This window comes from Chelon labrosus, assembly GCF_963514085.1.
Source record: "Chelon labrosus genome assembly, chromosome: 19".
Lineage (NCBI taxonomy): Eukaryota > Metazoa > Chordata > Actinopteri > Mugiliformes > Mugilidae > Chelon > Chelon labrosus.
Window position 1 is genome coordinate 9028763 of NC_140352.1, and position 17294 is coordinate 9046056.

A 17294-nucleotide genomic window follows, 5' to 3' on the forward strand; every position below is an offset into this window, starting at 1 on the left:
GGAAGAATTAGATGATGAGACAGAGCACTGCGATTTTGCCTTGGGTGCGGCATCCTTTTCTGTAACATCATGACCTTTGTCAGATGATCGTTCCTGTCTAGCTTCACTAGCATGTGACATCATAGACTGAGCTCCTCTAACGAGGTATGAGAAGAGTTGGATGTAGAGACCTTGCGTGTGTGGCGTTGAGCTAGCACAATACCTCACTTTCCTTGATGCTGTAGTGCCTGCCGTGAAGACGCTTTTTTACTATTCTGTCCTCAGTGTGTGTGTCTGTGTACACATCGACAGATAGCGAACAAGCTTCAAGATAAACTCAGAGGCTGGAGTAAAGTTGAATGGTCTTTACTGATGTCTTCGTTCTCATGAAACAATTTTGTAAAACTGAAATGATACAAAAATATAGCACTAATTACTGACTGGTTCCTTAAATAATATAATATATTCACAGATACGATAATGCAGTTAACTGTAGTTATAGTCTACTGTCAAAGCAACATTTACATGTAAATAAACTAAACATTACACTTACTACACGAATATCTGTGTAACAACAGAATTCTCTAAAAATGTGAACACAACTTACAAGCGATAATTTTCCTTGGCACGAACAGCGGGAGGAAAGGAGATGATAGCTGGAGCTACAGGCCGACCGCATGGCACGTAAAGCTAATGCTTTCTGATCAGACTCTCTGCATAGTGTCATGTGACTAAATCTACCTATCAGAACAAAGGCTGGAACTAAATAAGTAAATAATGAGTTACTCTTAAACACCAGTAGGGGGAGCAAAGGCATTACAAATACAGACAAGTTCACATAAAACATGACAAGTTCATTGGGTACACTGGTGAAAACATATGTATTGCCATAACAATCCTGCACTAAAGTTTCATGACTGTTCTAAGGTCCAGTTTATGCAGAAAGGTGGTAAATCAACTGTATGATCATTGTGGAGAATGTAGTTTGTGGTGCTGTTAGACTGATTTAAATTAATCAGAGTTATTTATTTAGTGTTGCCCATTGACTAACATGGAGTTGCAGTTTAGAGCAAAGAGAATAAATAGCATCTCTTTCACAGTCTCTTTTCAGGACACACATCAGTTTTATGAGGATAATGTTATAACGTAAACTGGCCACATGATGGCACCAGAGGATGTGATTGCATGAAGCTGAACACACTGTACTTCTTGGTTGGGTTAGTTGTTGGACTGTGGTAGTTCTAATCTTGCTGTGACTTTTCTCAGAGCTTTGGTAATGTGGGTCTCCACTCCATGAGGTACCTGCACAGGTTCAGGGCCAAGTGTGTGGGCATCAGTGAGATTGATGGAGCCATCTACAATCCAGAGGGCATTGACCCCAAACAGCTGGAGGACTACAAACTGGTACCAGCACATCTGTCTTCTCCTGTCTCTTTTCTTTTATCCTTTTAATCTTTCTTCATTTAAAGTTTTCTTCTTATCTCTTTATCCCTCTGTGATCGTTCTTCTTTTTGCTGTCCAGATTCAGGCTCATGTCACTCACTAATATTCAGTGAATATAGATGCTTCTATATTTTACTCCCTCTGAAACATTCTGATATTTTCTCTGCACTTTCTGCAGCAACACGGCACCATTGTGGGCTTCCCAGGAGCAAAGCCCTATGAAGGGAACATTTTGGAAGCAGACTGCCACATCCTGATCCCTGCGGCCGGAGAAAAGCAGCTCACACGTCACAACGCCCCCAGGATCAAGGCCAGGGTACTTTGACTCACAAAAAGTGCTGTGATTGAGGTTGTCTTTTGGATTCAAGGCAGCTGGGTCGCTGTCATGAAGTGTCTTTTTATTTCTTTCATTTTCTCCAGATCATTGCAGAAGGTGCCAACGGTCCCACCACTCCAGATGCTGACAAGATTTTCCTGGAGAACAACGTCATGGTTATTAAGCACACACACGGCTACAACGTTCCTTTTTACTATTAGGATGGATGCACGTTTTGCATTCAGATATGAAGTGGAATTTAAACTTTATTCAACATTATTTAGAGTTTATCCTTCAGCTCAGTTTAAGGTAATGAGCTCAACCAGTTTTGTGATATTTTTAAATATGACAAGCACACATCAAGAGTGTTATTGTAATGTTTTAATCAAATCATTGTTGCAGTACATTTAACAAGACATTTCTACAAACAGAGCAGTGAAGATCGTTACAAACAGGCCGATACCTGAATGCTGGTGGTGTGACGGTATCTTATTTCGAGTGGCTGAAGAATCTCAACCATGTCAGTTATAGAAGACTGACCTTCAAATACGAGAGAGACTCAAACTACCACCTGCTCAGTGAGTACAAGACTGCTCTGTGATTCCCCAGTGCCAGTACTCTTATGACATAATCACAACAAACCAGAAACACCTGAAGTAGATTTTTTTTTGAAGTGTAAAGAAAAACCTCAAACCACAACCAGATATTATACTGTCTCTTGCCCCATGATAGTCCACCTTTCACCCAATGACAGCTCAACAGACATGAACCAGACATTAGGCATTTTTACAACCCAGTTTATCCATCAAACAGAAAAAATAATATACCCTCTGTATTGATCCATAAAGTTTTTATAGATCTAAATCCAGTAATTCTTGCTCCATTTTTCAATCTACCTAAAGGTATTTTGCCTCATGAAAGTGACAGGAATTGAAGTGGGGGTGGGGCCTGACATGAGGGGTTCTGGCAAGAACTGAGAAGAGTTAATCTCGGAGCTACTCCTTCGACTGACCAGGTTGGGTTAGGGTCAGGGTTAGGGTTAGGGACGCGCTCATTTCCTGCAACGCAGCTTCCATTTTCTGTGTCACTGAATGACTGTTGTCATGACTGTTGTCATTCAGTGTTGCAGCTCCCATTTCCTGCATCACTGAATGACTGTTGTCTAAGTCTGGAGTCTCTGGGACACGTCTATTTGAGAGACTGTCCTTAATTTTTTCAAAGAGCATTTGAACCTCGTCCTTATTTTTTGCTGCATCTTTTATCTCACTTATCTCACAGTCCCCATTATGAGCCACCCTAAAGTTGCACTCTGGCCTGATGATTTTGTAGATCTTTGTAACTTTAGTAGACTTATCATTGGAAAGTTCTTCGTTCCATTGGTCTGCCCTTGGTGTGTAAAACACATATTTAGTACCTCGTCCTTGTGAAACTTCAAAGAGAGTTTCTGGACACTCCCTTATTGTCTTGGTTCTTGTTGCTTTGTTTGGGGTTTTTTTTGCTTTGCAATCACCTTTGTTCCTGTTAGCCTGTTTAGGCACCTACAAGGAAACAAAAGAAACACATAAATTGGCATCCTACCTTTAGTTGACAAAAACATATAGGGTTAGTTTTCTGAAGCCCTTGTTCACATCTAAATGTGATGTCATCTTCCTCACACACATCCAGTCTATCTATCAAACTAGCACACCAGGCTGGAGTGGCAGTTTGTAAATCATTTTAATAAATGTTTGATGTACTAAGGTTAGTTATGAAAATGAGACATGCTTGTATCACAAGGAAAGTAAATGTAGGAGAAATAATGGTTTAATTTGGTCAAATATGGGAATGGTCTCATATCTGAAACCTTCAATAATATGCAGTTAATCATTTAACCAAAAATAACTCATGATAGCTACTGCTAATCTGACCTTGCGAAGAAACAAAAGAACAATTTATGAATAAATACAGGCATGTGATATTTTATCAAAGAAAGTCAGTTGTAGCTTCTGCATTGACAGTGATTATAGTGTAATTCTATAACTAGTCTTAAAGGATGTAAAATTATATACATTTATGTTGAACTGTGGTCATTAACGAAAGTTAACAAAAGCCTATAGACTCTTCACTCCCAGGATGCCAGTTCAGGATCTGACTCCCTTAATGAGCTACTTTCTACAGAACACATTAGAATATGTCCTTTTTTAGGTAAATGGTCTCACTACTTACAGGGGCGGGTTGCGCTGGTGCTGGGCCTTCCTCTGGTGCTGGGCCTTCCTCTGGTGCTGCGCCTTCCTCTGGTGCTGCACGTTCCTCTGGTGCTGCGCCTTCCTCTAGTGTTTCGCGTTCCCCTGGTGCTGCACGTTGCGCCATGTCAAGGTGTATGATCCCACAGCTGCTTCCTGAAGGAATAAAACAAAACTCGGATCAGAACCAGACACATCTTTCAAACCTTGCTTAGTTCCAGTTTCCCTACTGTTTTATGTCCCAGATAACGTGTTTGTTAAGTACAAAAAGTTCAGTTAATGAGAATTTGTAGGAAAGTTAAATAGATGCAATCTTACTCAGTTTAGTAGTTCAGGCAGTGTTGGTGATGATGCTCAGTAAGGAGTTCTGTCCAAGAGTATTGACAGCATCTCTCTCTTTTCATTTATACTATTTGTGTTGTTCTCACACAGCCAATCATAGAGTGGCAGAATAATTATTCACCATATACGGTAAATAATCGGTGCCACGTTGTAAAACCAGTTTAACTAATCGAGCTATCACGCGAGTTATCTCTGGTATTTATAGCTGACCTTATTTCTCCTTTTCCATTGTTATCCTGTCCAGTGTCTGTACAGGAAAGTTTAGAGAGGAAGTTTGGCAAGCAGGGAGGACCCATCCCCATCGTACCTACTGCTGACTTCCAGGCCAGAGTTGCTGTGAGTAACAATCACTGTCATACACATATCCATGGTCAGACTAGTGCTGGTTAGAAGAAACAAGTAATCTCTAGCAAATTTGACATGTATCACACTGTAGAGTCCCACATCAGACAGGGTCACAAGTTGTGTGCCAGAGAATACATATGAAACCTCTTGGGTCCTGGAGGCTTAACCAAATTACAACCACAGTCAGAAGTGTTCCTTAGTCTCTGTTAATTAATTCATAGTCAATATGATCTCACTGATTTTGAAACGTCTCTTCCGTTCTCATGCATCACATTGACACAATTCAAGCCGCTAACAGCTGAGCTAAATGCGCACTGTGTATTGCTTCCAGTGTAATAACCTTGTTTCTAAATGCTGAGGCGAACACACACACACACACTAAGCCATACCAAGCTCCACCGGGCAGCTGCTACTGCTACTATGGTTAACAACACGTGACAAGTCATTCTACACATCTGTTTCATGCAGTCTAATGGAACTAACTACGGCAAACGCCACAGAGTCGCATCTGTCTTCGGCGGACGATTCCCCCCGCGCAAGCCTCTGGAGATTTGTTTCACACGACGGCAGCTACGCATCATGCACACACATATTACGAGCTAACATGGAGACACTGACTGCAGCTCGCGCACCTTCACATGCCCTGCTTCAGTCACACAGTGATGCTATTGTTACTCATGAGGAATGTAGAGGCTTAACTGTATGAACACACCTAGAACTCCATTTTCGAACAGTCACTCATTTGCCCATTGTGTGGTGCATTTACTGAATGTACTGTATGTGAGTTACTCATGCATGTGCAAGGTGTGACTCTTTTTTTTGTTCTTTTTTGTTTGTGTGAATGTGTGCGTTTGTGTGTGAGATCGGGGCGGGGTGACAACAACATCGGGGGGTTCATATCAGGACGACACTAACACGCGGGTGAGGCAGGGGAAGGGCGGGCAGTGGAGGAGAAGCTACAGGCTGCAAGAAATTGGAGGGGAGGAAAAGGGGGCGAGGGCAGGTGGCAGGGGGCTGTTACAGCGGGAGGCGTCAGGTAGCGACGGGGCAAAGAGGTGCGAGAGAAAGAGAGAGAGGGGCTGAGGTGCAGCATCCGGAAGAGTCTGTTTTAGTTGATTTTGGTTCCGTAAAGTCACAAAAAAATATGTTGAACATCTGGAGTCTGGTACAGCGAGGCGAGAGGAAAGGCGAGGGGCTGCTGGAGAGGACGAGAAGGTCCTGAAGATGACTAATACCCCTGGAAAGGGGGAATAGATGGAAACCCAGATTAGTAGTGGAATACTTGAATGAAAGAAGGAATGAAAATAAAAAGTGCCATTGAAGACGCACTCCACAGATAATTTTGTAGTTTTCGTGACACCACATTTATCTGACAGCAACTTTTCAGACAGAGCACCATCTCAGGTGTTTATGAGTTACACTTATTTTTGACCAGATTTAATTGAAATACTGCCCCGTCTTGGTTTTGCAAGACTCTGTCTATTGAATTTTGGCTTGATTGAATTTTACTTGGTACAAATGCACTCAAGTTTGTGTCACAAATGACGGCTCAAAAATTGTTTTGTGTGGATATTTGATTTTTACAACAGGAAACAAAAAGAGGAAACAAAGAGAAAAATAAAGTCGGTTGAATTATTATTTTTCCAAGATCTCTGAGTTTTTCATTCAGACAAATGTCAGGGAATTCCAACAGAACCAAGGAAAAGACTTGGAGACTGAGGAAAAAACTATGGTAACAATAAAATGCTGTACTTTTCCAAGATTTTGAGAAACATGAGAGAAAGTTTTGCCAGATCCTGAGACAAAAAAAAATTAAATGAATTTTTTTTTTTTACTTTCTACGGTGCAGAGAACAGACATGGACAGAACAAAAATGACAGTAAGAAAAAAAACTTTTGCACGACCTGGAGAAACTTTGATTTCTTTAAATCATCTGTCTATTGTGATTTAGAAATATACTCTTTATATAAAGCTGGATCATTTTCATCTGTAATCAGCTGTCACATAAAGCTAATGTAGTAAATCGTATCTTTCATTTACATAGCGGAATAAATAATTCATAATGCAGATACCACACCACAAAGCACAGTGTTTAAATAAACATGTTAGTTATTAAATTATCAGGTTTCACTTCTGAGAACAATGAACTTTAATGCCGCCATAGCCTGACGTGTCATCCATTATTTCTACTTAACCTGTTTACTTACCTCTCCTCCTTCCCCGCCCTGCTCCATTCCTCCGTACTCTCCCTGCGGAAAGAGAAAACCACAAAGACAATAAAGTACATACCAAAGACAGCTGCAGTGTTTTTTCTCTGCAAGGGATGAAAGGATGAGGTGACGGCAGAGTGGAGGGCCTCGAGTGCCAGTGGCTATCTAGCCTTTGTTTTTCTCCAGCTCTGATGTAATAAAGCGAATAAAGACAAACATGCTATGCAGTTGATCAAGTCTGACTATCATGCGTAAGCCTTCCTGAAGGGTTGGTTTGTTCATTACAGCTTTACAGAGTGGAAAACCTTCACCTGCCAGGTTTCTGTTGCACGGGCCGTGAGCAGTGCTAGAAGCTATTTTGGCGCATGCTATGAATTTATTTATACTGAGGGCTTCTATGATATGTCACTTAACCCTACACAGAGGAGCTGCATGGTTAGAAATGGATATTATTAGTATCATTGTTGCCTAAACCACATACGATAGTGAGCATCTAAGAGGAAAATGCAGTCTGCAACATTCAGACTAAGAACTATATTATTTTTATGGCGGAATAAAGTCTTGCTATGTGATGCTAGCTCTCATCCGATGATCCCACGAGCTCAACATTTAATTTACAAATCAGCTTCTGTTTCTCGTTTTCTCCTCCTGATGCTCACTCTTGTGTTAATAGCTAATAAACGCCAATGCAATAAATTCAGCACACTTATTGCACGCCGCGACTGTGCTAACAAATCAGCATGCAGTATAATCCCCCTCTGTTTTTTTTTCCTTCACCCCAGCCCACCCCTGGATGACCTATGACCCCCACACTGCTCTGTCCAACAGGCACCTCGTATACGGGCTCCTCCTATCAGGGAAACACAAATCAGACACAAACAACGTAAACAACAACGACAAAAAAATAAAATAAAATAAAATAATGCACACAACACGGCGACAGTACACAACACAGAAGCACTGCGACGGTATTATGACAGAAGAGCCAACACACTATTAAAGAGACATGCACAAAAGACACAAATGTTACATGTAAGAACATCTAACATCCAGCAGAGAGAAGGAGAATAATTAGAATAATACAACTTTTATGACTCAAATACTCATGGTTCAAAGTAAAAAATTACTAATAAGATAAAATAAACAAATGGATTTTATCAGTTTTTAATGACATTATGAATGGCTGTTTAATTAGTTCAAAAAACAAGCAGGATGAATAATTATTAAAAAAACGAGAATTCTTTCTCAGCTTCCAGTGCAGATTTCGCCTTGTTTTTATGTTATTAAACTTTGAATACTTAACTTTTTTTTTGGGGGGGGGGGGGGGGGGGGGGGGGGGCTTGGATTATTTTGCTTCTATTTTAGCTTGAGCATCCATCGTCAGTGGATGGCAGCCATTAGTTGCCGAATCCCGTTTGTTCAGAATCGAGAAATCAGTTTTAAGCAATTTTAAAATTTTAAAATTAATTTTACAGTAATTCAAGGTGCTGTATTGCACATGTTGGTTGTCCCAAAGACAAACAGAAAGATGAGAGGTGCCCGAGCCTTTGCAGTTGCTGGCCCCCAAATTGTGGAACAACTTGCCTTTAAACATCAGGCAGGCCGACGGTCTTCCTCATTTTAGATTCTCTCTTAAAACACATTTTTTCTCTTTGGCTTTTAACTCAGCATGAAATGTTGGTTCTTATTGTTTGATTGGTTTTTACGATTTTAATCTTGTTTCAATTTTTTTTTTTTAAGTATTTTATCTATTCTCATGTCTGTGTACAGCACTTTGGCCTGCTGTGTTGTTTTTTAAAGTGCTTTATAAATAAAGATTGATCGATCACAAATCCAGTGTCTTCAGTATGCTGCAGCTCCTTCGCATGTTTTCAAGCAGGAAATGCCTTCATCTAGTGGCTGATATCAGACTAGCTGTTAAAGATCACTCCATATCACCTTCAGCCAGAACTAAAACTACTTTAATCTGCGTTTCTTCTGGTAAATCTTTTAATTTTTTTGGCGATGAAAATGTTTTTCCCTCTCAGCTGTGTGTTCTTGTCTAGATATGTGCCGCATTTGAATTGTGTCTTGTATACACTGTTGACGGCGAGAGTCCACATGAGCAGCCTCCTTTTGTGGTATTCATAATGACGACGATGATGGATGCTGAGTAAATATATTGTAATTTAGTCATATAGAAAATGGAAAGAATTCCGGCAGCTTCTCTTTTCATAATGTATTTGCGTTTCCTAAATCAAGTTTTCCAGTCTTTAGGTTTTTGTGCTGTTCGACTTCACAGCTTCTACTTGAAGGCTTCAGTATTAATGAATGAAACCTGGCGAAACCTGTGGAAGGTGTTGGTGCAGCCCAAAGTTACCACGGCAACTGACCTGGTTGACCATCCCGGTCGACGCGGCGACATTCTCGACTCCCTCCACTGTCGCCTGTGACACTTCGTTGGCCCCGGCAACCGCTGTGTCTCCAACGATGTTGGCCTGATCCACGGTCCTGTTGGCCACTGAGACGACGAGAGCGGAGGACGGTTAGTAGCTGGACTGAAACACGACACTGCACACGGGTTGGTTTGTGATCTTGATGCTCTTAAACTGAGATGTGGAGCTAAACAGACGTGCATTTGCCAAAACAGACAGAGTGGCTTTTGCCCTTGAAGTAATTTTCTCTTGTAACGACTAAAAGAATCGTGTTTGGAACCACTTCAGAAAAAAAGCATAAAATCTCCATATGTCTGGTGCCATCATTGCCAAACTGTAATGGACTCATACTTGCAAACTGAACCCAAAGATGCCACAAAAGACCCAGTAAGGCCCTGTTCAGACCAGCTATAAACATGAGTCCTCAGAGATCTGATCCCAAGTACAGGTGAGAACACACACATGCCCCGACCACGTGGTCTGGGCTGAGCACACCTGATTTCTGACCACATTTACGTACCACTGACTTATGATCGGACATCTGCCATGTTCATTTAGCATTCAGTTTCACATCTTGCTTTGAAAGTTAAGGAGAACTCAGGGAGAGCCTTTTAATATCCTTTGTCTTTGTAGCTGTTAACAAACTAAAAAATAAAACTATACTTCATTCAACAACAAAGTTATTTGTAATTTTGTCATAAAAATAATCACATGTGAATGTGATCAATTTGCTAAAAGTGATGGAGGAAGTATTCAGATCGTTCATGTACTAATACCATAATATAAAAACACTGCATTAGTAAAAGTCCTGCATTACTTACAGTAAGTGAAGCTGTTTCGTGTGACTGTTGTGTGTGACTATAAAACATCGTTGACTGATTTAGGCTATTTAGGCCTGATCATTTAGGCCATTGTGTCTGATCTTGAAAAACACATCACAGACGATGCGTTCAGGTGCCTTTAACTGACTTATCGACTTATGTTTAGTTCTACCTGTATCCACTGGGAAGTTTAAGCCAAATCTTGAGTCTTACCTCTTTATGACAAAACCTTAAATTGTAAAATGACTTTTAACTGTCAGGTAAATACAGCAGCAGAGTACAAAGTAAAACATTTCCCACTGAGATGTAATTTAGTAGCACCAAGATAAGATTTCTGCTTCATCAGAAATGTTTTCAACCAGTTTTACAAGAGAAAAGACTTGATGATTGGATGAAGAATAGCTGCTTGGTTAAGTGAGACACCTTGAACCCTTCTTCCCTGTGGAGCCGTCTGGAACTGGGGAACATCTTTACTTGGAGTCTTACTGACACCTAAATCGAGCATCTCCACACAATGTTTCTGAAAACCAGAGCGGAGTCTCTAAAAATTCAGAATTTAGATGCTGGTTTTGTTCCTGATTCTCCCCTGTTCTCATCCAGAAGAGGAGATTTTATTTCATGTTTTGGGGCTAAAACATGCAGCTTTTTTTTAGGTGTGCACCTGTAGCTCAGTGGTCGTCACCCACCATCCTTTGCTGTCTCTCTTCGCAACAACCCATAACTCAACAAAAAAATAAATGAAAATAAAGCTTTTCTTACCTGTGTTTACTGATGACACAACTCGCTCCTTTGTCTTACTACCTGCAGAGTGAAGGGAACAATTAGAAAGATTATGTTTCCCCTGTTGACCCATCTATCTTCTAACGTGCGCATTACGACTTTTTACGATTTGCATTCATCCGTGCGTGAAACTCTTACTCCTAAATGATGAAGCAATGCATTTTAATAATATTAATGAAAAAAAAAAACAATCAATATATGAATGGGTTTCACTGCAGTTATTAATATAACAGATGAAGTTATATAACATAGGTTCAGGAACAAGTCCACGCCTCAGTTAGTCGCCTATATAGGCACGTCCACCCCCCTACTCCCTCTGTTCTTTCTTCTCCTTTACAATCTCATTGCAAGACGCCTCCGGAGATATGCCCCCACCCTGAATCTCACTCCCCAGGTTCCTACATCCAGACTTTAGAGGACCGACATCAGTCTCTATACCATTCTTCATTCCATCCCCTCAACACCCTCATCCCTTCATCCCTTCATCCCTTACCCCTACAGGTTCAAATAAACTTCTTTGTACATTCTGAGATGTGGTCTCGCTAGTGAATGTGATGTTAAGTCAGATAAACGTTTTCTTGTGCGTTTTCTGATAGTTGTCATTTGCTGACGCCCTTGCTGTTCACTGACATAACATTCCCGGGAGTGTCAGGTCAGCAGCTTCCACCGCTGTTTCTAAAAATACATTTTGAGACCTACTTTCAGTCCTTTCCGCGCGCTGGGTTATTTTCCCATTTCACTGTTTACAGTAAGGAAAGATACAGAAGGTCTTTCCTTCCTGTTGCTGTTAGGCTCTACAACAAGCACTCCTAATATGTGCAATATATCTATAATTTATTATATCTCTGTCATTTGGGCGGCACAGTGGCGAGGTGGTTAGCACTGATGCCTGACAGCAAGAAGGTCACCGGTTCGAATCCATGGGCCGGCTGGCCTCTCTGTGTGGAGTTTGCATGTTCTCCCTGTGTCTGCGTGGGTTCTCTCCGGGTACTCCGGCTTCCTCCCACCGTCCAAAGACATGCTCATTAGGTTAATTGGTGATTCTAAATTGGCCGTAGGTGTGCATGTGAGTGTGAATGGTTGTCTGTCTCTCTGTGTGTGGCCCTGCGATGGACTGGCGACCTGTCCAGGGTGTACCCCTGCCTCTTGCCCGATGACAGCTGGGATAGGCTCCAGCAGACCCCCGTGACCCTTAACAGGACTAAACGGGTATAGAAGATGAATGAATCTCTGTCATTTCTGCATGCTGTTGCAAACTGCAACCCCATTGTGGGGTCCCCATTGTGGGACGAATTAAGGTTTTTCTTAGACAGACTCCACTTTTGAAGTCTGTAGTGGTGGCTTGAGAAATCTTGGAGATGACAAATAGAATGGCATCATGTTTTGGTGTCTCTCTGCCAATGTTTTCAGTACATTTTTGTAGTTATGCATTACTTGAAAACCTTGTGTTTGTTTCGATGTAGACACCGGAGTCTTCCAGAGTTTTTAGGTCACTCAAGAGAGGTGCGAAAACCTTTGCATATCCAAACTGCCGTACATCATTTGAATTGGACGGGGGCAACAGCAGGTTAGCTAATGTCCAATAAACTCATTGGATTATCTTCTTCATACAAATGTTACCACTTAAGTTGAACTGACTCAGTTTTTTCTATTTAAGCAAATTATTACATTCTAGCTGTGGCAACTTCAAACTCTGTTGTGGCTACTCAATTAATTTGAGGAAACCGATTGCCTTAAACCTTTCAAGTCGTATTAACACAAAGTAAAAAATCCACATTTTAAGACAACTTAAACAGTTTATTTAGTTGAATTCTGAACACTAATCATTGAATACACAACATTTCAATGTTCACAGCTCTAAAAAGAGTTTACTCCTCTCTGCTTAGTTTTTATTAAACCTATTAATGAAGTTTTCAGAAAAAAAGTTTTGAAGACCTCTGATGGTCTAGCTGCAGTGATGTCGTTCTTGTCGAATAAACAAACACAAGATATGCATAGGGGGGTGTTAGGGTCTGCTGTTCACATTCACCATCAATGTAATGCACTAAAAATATTGCTACCTATTCCTCATATGCCATCAAAACTTCTTCCATCTTCTCATCAAAACTTCCAGTCTTCCTCTTATTGTAGAGTTTTAACAGCTGAGGAGTATATTTGTCAAGTGCAGCAAAGAAAGAAAATGGTAGATTTTGATTGGTGATCCTATGGAATTCAGTGTGGAGCTGCATGGAAAACAGAAGCACAGGACACAATCTGAGCCCCATGAATCCTGACATTGTCATCTTGGAATATGCCCGTAAACATCAGGAAAGAAAAAAATCCATTGATGGAATAACCTGGTCATTCAGTATATTCAGGTAGTCAGCTGACCTCATTCTTTGGGCAACATAATGTTGCTGAACCTAGACCTGAGCAACTGCAGCAACCCCAGATTATAGCACTGCCCCCACAGGCTTGTACAGTAGACACTAGGCATGATGGGTGCATCACTTCATCTGCCTCTCTTCTTACCCTGATGCCCCCATCACTCTGGAACAGGGTAAATCTGGACTCATCAGACCACATGACCTTCTTCCATTGCTCCAGAGTCCAATCTTTATGCTCCCTAGCAAATTGAAGCCTTTTTTCCCCAGTTAGCCTCACTGATTAGTGGTTTTCTTAAGACTACATAGCTGTTCGGTCCCAATCCCTTGAGTTCTCTTCACATTGTACATGTGGAAATGTCTTACTTTCACTATTAAACATAGCCCTGAGTTCTACCGTTGTTTTTCTTCCATTTGATTTCACCAAACATTTAAGTGATCGCTGATCACGATCAATCAGGATTATTTTTCGACCACATTTCTTCCATGAAGACAATGGTTCTCCGGTATCCTTCCAGTTTTTAATAATGCGTTGGACAGTTCTTAACACAGTTTTAGTAGTTTCTACAATCTACTTGTTTTCTCTGCTCACACAGACTAACATCTTTTCCACAATCACAGGATGTGTCTTTAGACATGGTTGTTGAAGAAATGAGAAGCTACTCATTGCATCAGTTGGGGTCAAATAACTTGTTTTCAGGGGAAAGATAATCACCCATACAGTAATTATCCAATAGGAGGCACGCGCCTATTTGCTTAGTCAAATCCAGGTGGCGACTTTTTTTTGTGGCCAGGCAGTGTATATAGTTTCATATATTTTCATACTTCATATGTGACTACTGTAGTAGGGTTGTTCAGTTACTATTTTGATCTGACTCATTTGACTGACTTTTTTTAGGCTTTGTGATTCTTTCTTTGAATAAATGTGTTAAATAGGTGACTGACTAATGTTCAAACCAATTTCATTCATTCATTCATCTTCTATACCCGTTTAGTCCTGTTAAGGGTCACGGGGGTCTGCTGGAGCCTATCCCAGCTGTCATCGGGCGAGAGGCAGGGGTACACCCTGGACAGGTCGCCAGTCCATCGCAGGGCTAACACAGAGACAGACAACCATTCACACTCACAGCACACCTACGGCCAATTTAGAATCACCAATTAACCTAATGAGCATGTCTTTGGATGGTCGGAGGAAGCCGGAGTACCCGGAGAGAACCCACGCAGACACAGGGAGAACATGCAAACTCCACACAGAAAGGCCAGCCGGCCCATGGATTCAAACCGGTGACCTTCTTGCTGTGAGGCATCATTGCTAACCACCTCGCCACTGTGCCGCCCAAACCAATTTCACAAATACTAAAAAACAACCAAGATGTTTCTTTAGTGAACATTTTAACTCCTTAAATCCAATTTTTCATTTTAGTGTCTCTTTTATTTTGACATATTTTCTGCATCGTCTTGTTCTAACTTGTGGCTTTCAGACATCGACACTGAGAGAAAGAATGAAAATAAAAACTGCCATTGAAGACACACTCCACAGATAGTTTTGTAGTTTTTGCAAGAGTGGATATTAATAACTAAAGAGTTTTGCATTTCAGAGGGAAAAGACACCACATTTATCTGACAGCTGCAGTAACTTTTCAGACAGAGCACCATCTCAGGTGTTTATGAGTTACAGTCAGTTTTGACCAGATTAGAAAATACAGCCTTATATTCTTGCTCTTCACTGGTTTTGCAAGACTTGTCTATTTTTCAAAAAAGGTTCAAAAAAGGCAACTGGACTTGTAGAGTTTTTTTCACAAGACGTTTCACCACTCATCCGAGTAGCTTCTTCAGTTCTGGTGGACTGGTGGGAAGTCTGAGGTTTAAATAGGAACTCCTCCTGAAAAAACTTGCTTGTTATGCTAATAACCAGAAACTGGTGCAGCTAATTTCCCTTAACGACTGGGTACTTACCTGTACTGAGGGGGGACTGTTTTGTCCCTGTCCTCTTCCCTATGAATGGTTCTCTAACGACTCTTGTCCGTCAGAGTCTCCAGTGTCAAGGTGTGAATGAGACTGAAACTTCTTGGGGACAGAAGTTAAAACTGTATTGTAAATGAATGGCAGATTAAATCTCAGTCCACCTCCTCTGTTCAGTGAAGGTTTTTCCAGCCTGACATAGATGGCTTCCTTTACTCCTCTTTCAAACCACCGGTCTTCTCTGGCTAAGATTTGGACGTTGTTATCTTCAAAGGAGTGCCCTTTGTCCTTCAGGCGTAGGTGGACCGCTGAATCGTTTCCTGATGAGCTGGCTCTCCTGTGTTGGTACATGCATTTATGGATGGGTTGTTTGGTTTCCCCAGTGTACAAATCTGTACACTCCTCACTGCACAGCGTACACCACATTACTCTGTTTTTGCCTGGGTGTTTTGTCTTTTGGGTGGACCAGTCTTTGCCTAAGTGTGTTTCCTGGTTTGAAGTAAACTGGAATACGGTGATTTCTGAAACCAAACAACCCATCCATAAACGCATGTACTGCTGACTTCCAGGCCAGAGTTGCTGTGAGTAACAATCACCGTCATACACATATCCATGGTCAGACTAGTGCTGGTTAGAAGAAACAATTGATCTCTAGCAAATTTGACGTGTATCACACGGTGGAGTTCCACATCAGGCAGGGTCACAAGCTGAAACCTCTTGGGTCCTGGAGGCTTAACCAAATTACAACCACAGTCAGAAGTGTTCCTCTGAGTTCTGTTGTGTGGTTAAAATACCATCTTCATTTGCAGGGTGCCTCTGAGAAGGACATTGTTCACTCTGGTTTGGCCTACACCATGGAGAGATCTGCCCGGGTAAGTGATCACACAGGACACAGAAAGAGGTCTGCTCTCAAAGGGAGATGGCCGTTTCAGTCTAATGTTAAATAAAAGGGATTTAGATTTAACTTCTTGTGAGTATTAATAGTCATTTTATTGCACACGTTTGTCTTCTCACTCTTAAGGTGTGAAGGTTGGTTAGGATTCAGTAGATGCTCTCCTGCTCCTCGTCCCCTTCATTTTTCCTCTATTACTACTGGCTTCATCTTAAACGCAGCTTCTCCCCGACTCCTCCGATGGCCAAGAAAGTGGAGCAGGGATGGGGCGAGGTGTCACTGTGAGCGCCCAGTCCCTGGTTGAATTATTTCCCTCAGTTTAAACCGTCCAGTTCCTCAGCATTGAAATTATTAAGGAGGACATTACTTTCTATTTTTATTTTATTCATGTTTTTTTTTTTTTTTTTTGGAAACCAATAAAATGTTCAGAAAGAGACACTAAAACGTGCCAATGTGTTTGTTTCATGATCCTTAAACGTCTCCAACCTTTGTCTTAAATGGTGGGTCTCTTTTTCAGACTTTGCAATAACACTCGCAGGTCAAGCGAAGGCAGGAAAAATGGGCTAGTGGAAGGATTTGAGCAAGGGTCAGAGGCTCTCCAAAACTGCATCTCTTGTGGGGTGTTCCGGCTCTGCGGTGGCTCGTGCCTATTAAAAGTAGTCCAAGGAAAGAAGAGAAGTGAACTGGCAACAGGGTGGTCAAGGATTATTGATGCAAAGGCTGGCCAGACTGTTTTATATGGGGCTGCATAGCTGCAGACCAGCCAGTGTGTATGTGCTGACCCCTGTCCATTGTTGAAAGCCACTATGACGGGCATGTGAATGTCAGACCACAGAGAAATGGAAGATTTATTTAAGGTTAGTGCTTGTTCTGTCCAGATGGTGGTACATCCACATAAATGCCAGGATGCAGCTTTCCCTGAAAGACTGACTTTTGTATTGACTGAGTTAGAGAAAATGAAGATGGGACACACAGCATATATTTAAGATTCATTTCCACCAACTCAGCCCTAATCCTCTGGGAAACCATAGCACAACGTCTTACCATTACCTGAACCAAAACTAAACTGATGCTAATAAAGGGAAGCAGAGCGGTTTTGTTAGAGTCATGTGTAGGGGAGCTCTACAGTGTTGGCTGTTTTGGCACATTTGGGGGCGGGGGGGGGGGGCGGGGGGGCAATCTGTTAGCTGCGATTTCTCAGGCAC

At 41.5% G+C, this 17294-nt stretch overlaps 1 protein-coding gene and 1 long non-coding RNA gene across 2 annotated transcripts; one reads left to right on the forward strand and one right to left on the reverse strand.

Annotated features, from left to right (window-relative positions):
* Window positions 1-1074: 1074 nt before the first annotated feature.
* Window positions 1075-16022, forward strand: LOC311503936 (glutamate dehydrogenase, mitochondrial-like). The gene is made up of 5 exons (XM_084566864.1): window positions 1075-1383; window positions 1601-1738; window positions 1843-2316; window positions 4547-4638; window positions 16007-16022. Exons 1-3 carry the CDS (start codon window positions 1273-1275, stop codon window positions 1957-1959), a joined length of 366 nt encoding a protein of 121 aa, XP_084422990.1. The 5' UTR covers window positions 1075-1272; the 3' UTR covers window positions 1960-2316; window positions 4547-4638; window positions 16007-16022.
* Window positions 2310-4487, reverse strand: LOC311503942. The gene is made up of 3 exons (XR_014699610.1): window positions 4279-4487; window positions 3944-4116; window positions 2310-3276 (listed from the first exon to the last, which is right to left on the reverse strand). It is a non-coding gene; the product is annotated as an uncharacterized lncRNA (long non-coding RNA).
* Window positions 16023-17294: the final 1272 nt, after the last annotated feature.